This window comes from Belonocnema kinseyi, chromosome 1 (assembly GCF_010883055.1).
Source record: "Belonocnema kinseyi isolate 2016_QV_RU_SX_M_011 chromosome 1, B_treatae_v1, whole genome shotgun sequence".
NCBI lineage: Eukaryota > Metazoa > Arthropoda > Insecta > Hymenoptera > Cynipidae > Belonocnema > Belonocnema kinseyi.
The window spans coordinates 38,963,368-38,970,233 of NC_046657.1; the positions used below are offsets into that span (position 1 = coordinate 38,963,368).

Consider the following 6,866-nt stretch of genomic DNA (forward strand, 5'->3'; position numbering starts at 1 on the left):
ATTTCTTGTTTTATATTGTTTTATTTTAGGCATGAATCCTTAAATTTATAATAAAAAGAGCGTAACCCCACCTCCATAACTTTAGCGCTGTTTTTTAGGTTAGAAATTTCTTTTTATCGTGAAATTATATTAAATTGATATCAGTTCCTTATATTTAAGTAGACTTCCGAGTTTTCTATTATCTGCATAACGAAACATAATTTAAAAAAGAGCAAATATTCAAACTTTAGAATTTCCTATTTGCATTTTTCCCCCATTTTCGGGGTACACGACCGGCGCCTCTAAAATTATTTCAAAACAATTATCTTCTTTAAAATTCTTTCAAAACCATTGAAATTTTCGAAATAAAATGCGTAAAGAGTTTAATTTGATAAAACTTATGAAATTATTCAACTGTTTAAAATTTTTTGTATATTTTTGATACCTTAAGATTTGTTATGGAATTTTAAATTATATATGACTTTCATATTAGGAATTAAAAAACCAGGAACGTTAACATATTTTTGAAAGAACGGAAAAGAAAATTTTTTTTGCAAACTTAGTTAGCCTATTTTCAAGTTTTACATAATTGCGAACACATTGTTTTGAAAAACTTTGATAATTATAAACAACCGGGTTCTTTTATTCAACTTTTATTTTTCTCATGTTTTTCCTTTCTAGCCTTTTTTTAAATTAATGTATACAGTCACGAATAAGTTCATATATTTTTAAAATCAGATTTTATAAGGTTCTGATAATTAGATCTCATAGAATTTTAAAAGGCTGCAAGATATTAAAAAAAACATTCTTGAGAATGATGGAAAGAGTTCAAATCATTTTCTTTCAATAAATTTAATTTTAGGCAAAGTTTGAAAAAAAATTTTAATTGATTTTCAAAAATCTGTAAAATTTCTAGGTAATTCTTATAATTGTACTGCATTCATTTTGAATTTTTGAGAAATTTTAATGATTTTTGAAGATATTTAGAAGGCTTAGAAGCTTTAAAACATCCCAGACTTGATTTAAAAAATCTTAACTCTTTAACATTTAGAGGTAATTTCTTTATTTTTGGAAAATAATTATTAAAATTAGAAAAAAAATTTCAATTTAAATCTAAACTATTGAAACATCTATTTGTACTTTTTGTAAGAGAGATAAAGTTTTAACTGAAAATGGGAAATTTTCTGTAAAAAATGCAATAGTTGAATCTTAATTTACAAACATTAGGGTTCAATCAAAGAAGAAACAATTTTTAACCAAGAAAGGTTGTTAAGTCAAGAGTGAAAGAAAATACCCATTAAATTTTTGAATATTAGTGCCAAAAATATAAATTAGAACAAAAATTAAATTTTTATCAAAAATGGAATACTTGAATTTTTACATAAAAAAATTAATGTTTAATCAAATGAAGGCGAATTTTAAACAAAATAGATACTCACTGAAAAATTTTGGAGAAGCCGCTACGCTGAAGATTGAAATAGCCATGTGGAACATCATTTTTTGAAGAATTTTGAACTCTTTCAGAATTTCGAATTTTTATATAACAAATGGAAATTTACGGTCATTAATGATCATTTTACAGGTGAATATGGTAACTTATAATAAATTACCCAAAGTTCAAAGTCAAAAATGTTCATAAATTTCCAGAAAATTATTAATTATTTTGTAATTTATGGTAATATTATAGGTGATTCGTGATAATATTACAGGTAATTTATGCTGATATTACAAGTAAGTTTTAGCAACTGAGGATAAATTACTCTCAATTATAAATGGTATCTTTCTATTGATTACGGCAAAATTTTATTATCTGCACCCAACATTTCTGTACAGTTATTATTGTGAGTAGACTAACTACCGTAAAATGCGAGTTCATAGATGTAATATTTTCATTATTGACATCTGACGTCACTTTTCACTCCCTAGGGAGTAAAAAGTACTTTTTGCTCCCCGGGAAGTAAAAATTAGAGCTTTAGCCCCGCTTCATAGTCGTCGAAAAGAGCGTTGAAATTGTAATCTGCAGTTACAAAAATTAATTTTCAGTCAAATAAAAGTGATTTGTTAACAAAATAGATACTTAATAAAGTGTTGAATGAACCACCACGATTTTTTAATATTTTAAACAAAAAACAGTTATATCCACCAAAGCAGTCAATTTTTCAACAGAATAATTGAAATTTTAACGAAGAAGATGAATTTGCAACCCAAGAGATGAATCTTTAACCAACAAAACAAAGTTTTAACAAATTAATTTAACTTTTAACCAAGCAGTTAAATTTCTATTCCAAATTATTGAAAAAAATAATAATTCATTAAAAACAAAAAGTCTGAAATACGGAACCTTTTCATGAATTATTTTATTCTGATCTCATTTTTTCTTTTTCCTAGAAAAATTCAATTGATATAACCGTCAAAATACCCTAACAACTGCATCTAAAATCTCATTCAATTTCGAATTTAAGTATTTGGAAACTTTGAACAAATAAGTAGAGACTCGAGATTTTTATTTTAAATTGAATATTATTTTTTGTCCGATCCCCCTTGAAAACGCGCCAATGCGTGCACGTGAATCAGGAGTATGTAGTCACTTCCAGTCCAGTTCCTTTCGCACATGCGCACTTCGCCGAAGGGCTACCATGAAACTTTACGCCCACCATATATGTACTGCACCACGCAAGTGGGAAGTTTGGCAAAAGCAGTAATATCATGTTGTAAATTAAAGTGGTTTTTCTTTATACTCTTCCATTATAACATGTTCATGAAACGGAAAAGGCGAAAAGGTAAAAATATTAAAGGGCAAAGGTAGAAGGAAAAAAAGAAAGAAGCGAAGGGGGGAAATTGGAAAAAGAGAAAAAGGGTAAAGAGGATGGAAAAAGGTTGAAAAGGAACAGGTTAAAAGAAAAAGTGAATAATAAAGCGTAACAGAAAAAGAGCATAGGCAAAAGAAACAGGGCAGAGGAAAATGAGAAACCTGAAAGGGTGAAAGGGGAACGGAAAAGGGGAAAATGGAAAAAGGGGGAAAAGAAAAATAAGAGGCAAAAGAGAAGAATAGGAAAAAGAACAAAGGAAAAGGAGAAAGGAGAAGGCGGAAATCAGAAAAAGGGAAAGAGGAAAATAAAAAGGGAAAGAAGATAATAGTAAAAAGGGTCAAGGGAACGGGGAAATGTAAAAATCTCGAAAGGAAAAATAGGAAAACGTGAAAAGGGAGAAGTAAAACGGTAAAGGGGAATGGGGAAAAGAAAAAAGGGGAAAGTTAAAAGGGGAAAGTAACACCAAAAAAAGAGATTAGGAAAGGGGAAAGGAAAATTCAAAGGGAAATGAGAAAGGGAGAAAGGGGGACGACTAAAAACGGAAAAGAAAAATGTTAAAGGGAAATGAGAAAGAGGAAGGAAAAATGGAAGGGGAAAATGGAAAAGAAAAAATGGTGAAAGGGAGAAGTAGGAAAGATACAGAGAGATTTCTCGGTCCAGACCCTGTCTGGTTGTGCGCACCAAACTTCCTTTATCTGCTTCAAATGTTTGTATATGAATTAGCAGAGGATGCAAATATAAAAAGACCTTTACTTGTACGTTTCCGCGAAGAAAGATATTTTATATCAAAGTTACTATGTTAAAAAATATATTGCGAGTAGGTTGCCTCAAAAATTTAAATTAAGGCTATGATTAATTAAAAATTCAAAAAAGATTATTTTTTAAATTGCAATTGTTTGTTTACGAATATTGGTGCGAATGAAGGTTTTTGGGTAGCGATAGACTAATAAATGCTGAGCATCATTTTGGAGCAGCTTGCCTTAACTTTCGGAGTAAAAAGCGTGCTACTACGTTGCTATTTATTAAAAATATATTGAAATAAAAAATGGTTAAAAAGTGTTTTTTTTTTGTGTAACTCGGGCAACTCTGTAATTGATTTTAACGATGAAACTGTTGAAAATTATTCATTGAAGTTCCCTGCTGGCAGTTGCAATTGAATCCCTTGCAATCTTTTCTGAAATATAAGATAGCCCTATCCTTTTCTATCAATTAGGAAATAACAAATTTTTTCTATCTTTTTTATTCTCTATTTTCCTATCCAAGTGAATCCATTTAAAACTTAAAATGCCAAAAGCGATGGAATAAACAAAATCACATACCACATACTCTTCGATCAATTTTTATATGAATATATCTGAGACAAGTACTCATATCAGGGCACAATAAAAAAAGTTAAAAAATTTTAAGCGCCCCCGTTGAGAAATTGTAAATAAAAATGTCTGGGAAATTTGAGGTTATGGGATGTCTTAAACTATAAATTTGAAATAGAAAATTGCTGAGTATTATTAAATTTTCTTGAAAGTAAATTGGGCTTATAAATAGAAATTAAAATTATGTGCAAAAGGTGATTATGTAGCGATAAATTGGATTATTCCAAAGTTCTTAGACAGTTCTAAGCTAAGAGAGATTTTCTTGCAGTAGAAAATCGATTTTTCATCAATATTTCCAAGTAGAAGTAAATAGTAATCACTATATTCGCACAATATGTTCTACAAAATATCATATATTATTTAGATATTTATATTATCAAGGTCGAGTATCATACATTGCGAACTATGAATCCACAATAATTAAAAACATTTCGATAGGACTCAATTAAATCTCCACTGTCGATGGTTGTCAATGAAGTGGTGAAATATTTGTAATGAAATATTTTCATCAAAAAAAGATGCAGGTAAGTTTTTACAAACAAATTTATTATAAAATAAATCTTCAAAATGACAGTTATGTTCTCAAAAAAGTTCACAATTAATGTTTAGCTTCTGACGATTTCCAGCAATGTATTTGAGAAAGCGTCATCATTTTAAGCGCATTGACTATTTATGTAATTAGAATTTTAGGACTTCAAGGAGATCACAGAATTAATGGAATTTAAAAGAACACAGGGAATCCAAACTTATTGAAAGAATTCAAAGGAACTTAAAGTAGATTTAAAATACTTCTGAATAATATACTGAAGTAGAATGTATAATTAACTTTACCCGTCAACGCAAAAATAAATCGTCGTCTAATGCAACCATTTTTAGTTCAGACGTGATAAAATACGATTTTAGCGCTGATCATTTTAGGCGCAAATTTCGTGACAGGTTCATTCAATAGAGAGGTATGGCCTAATCAAAGGAATGAGGTTAAACTTCCCAGTTGAAACAGTTATATAAAAAAAGTTAGTTTCCTTCTAATTAATGACCGTTATTACAAACGTCCCAAGTATAAGTAGAAGGTTTTTGGCACTTTGCCAATTCTCTTGAACGTTACTTCTTTCTTGCAGAATGACCTTAGGTGAAGCTCCTTACATATATCGATCTCCAAATTTTATGTGTCCTGGTAATTTAATAGACGTTTCTTCATGTTCTTCGTGTGGTGGGCTGCTGTTTAAAAACATTCCAGATTGGTGTACACTTTGAGGCACAGGAGGGTGTTCTTGGTTCCCTAGATTTCCTGCAAACGCCCCATTACTGCCTCCATGAGAAAATAGCGGACCCTCATAAGCGCCTCCTGAAGCAAATGGGGGAACCCCATTACCGCCTCCATAGGCAAATGGCGAAGCCCCATTACCACCTCCATGGGGAAATGGAAAAGCCCCATAATCGCTTCCTGGGTTTCTTGGTGGAGAAGCACCATTATTATAGTGTAATGGCTGAGACCCATGACCACCTCCGGGGTGTAATGGTGGAGCCCTATGGCCGCCTCCTTGTAAAAATGGCGAAGCTCCATAACCTCCTCCTAGGTTTCCTGACGGAGGAACACCATTATGATTGTGAAATGGCTGAGTCCCATAACCACCACCTGGGTTTCGTGGTAGAGGAGTACCATTATTATGTTGTAATTGAGAATCCGCATAACTGCCTTCTGAGTGTACTGGCGAATCTAGAGGATGGTTACCCGAGTGTAATGAGGGATTTGGCTGATCCCCAACTGACTGTAAATTCGGATGAGCAGGATGGCCATCTGAGTTAAATGGCAACATCTCATTATGGCCTACTGTGTGTATTGATGTCGCACTGAATGCGGAGCGTGTTGTTGTATCCAAATTATGATCATGTCCGTCGTGTACTGGCTGTGCTAGCGCAGGCCCATAACCTAGTCCTTCTAGTGTTTTGGGTCCTTTTTTCCCAAATATTCCGCAGCAACCAGGAGGAGCCGCTTCAGCCATCAATTCTGCAGAGAGGAATTATAGAAAAATAAAAAAAATTAATCACCATACATATCTCACTTTCTACTATATCTGACACTATTTACTGTTTTTATTTTATGTTATTAATTATCGGCTCAATATCTCAATAAACAAATTACCATAATTTTTGCAAAAATTGATAGATAAAGTTGGCAATTCAAAAATAATCTACACATTTGTTATGAATAATGTTTAGAGACAATGAGTAGATTTTCTTTCAACCATACAAACAAAATTTTTTATAAAATATAAAAGGAAGGCAATACGAATAAGTACCCTTCAATTTCCATGCTTATTATGAATTGTAATGATATAAATTTATTAAATTATACGTGTTTTAGTCCAGCTGTAAATGAAAATTTGCACATCATTTTGCAATATCTGAATAAGCAATCTCAGACAGAGGCGAATGGAGAATGTTTCATATTATCACATATAAAAGTGTTGCGCATAATGTAGAAAAGTTCACATTTTGGACAAAATCGAATATGAAGCACGCGACACATAACAGGAATGTGTTCGCTAAAGTCAAAAGAGCTTTAACAAAGGAGAGTTCACAATCACGATATTATAGTTTTCGATCCGTAGACCTTTAATTTTAAACGGTCTATGAACAAATGTGGGAAAAATACAAAAACTAAACCCGAAGTGCAAGCATTAACAGTTGGGCGTCCTAGGTGCGT

At 31.6% G+C, this 6,866-nt stretch overlaps 1 protein-coding gene across 1 annotated transcript; it reads right to left on the reverse strand.

The window, feature by feature from the left end:
* Window positions 1–5,298: 5,298 nt before the first annotated feature.
* LOC117177487 (circumsporozoite protein-like) lies at window positions 5,299–6,162 on the reverse strand. Its single transcript, XM_033368220.1, has one exon. It carries the CDS (start codon window positions 6,160–6,162, stop codon window positions 5,299–5,301), a length of 864 nt encoding a protein of 287 aa, XP_033224111.1.
* Between the last annotated feature and the right edge of the window lie 704 nt (window positions 6,163–6,866).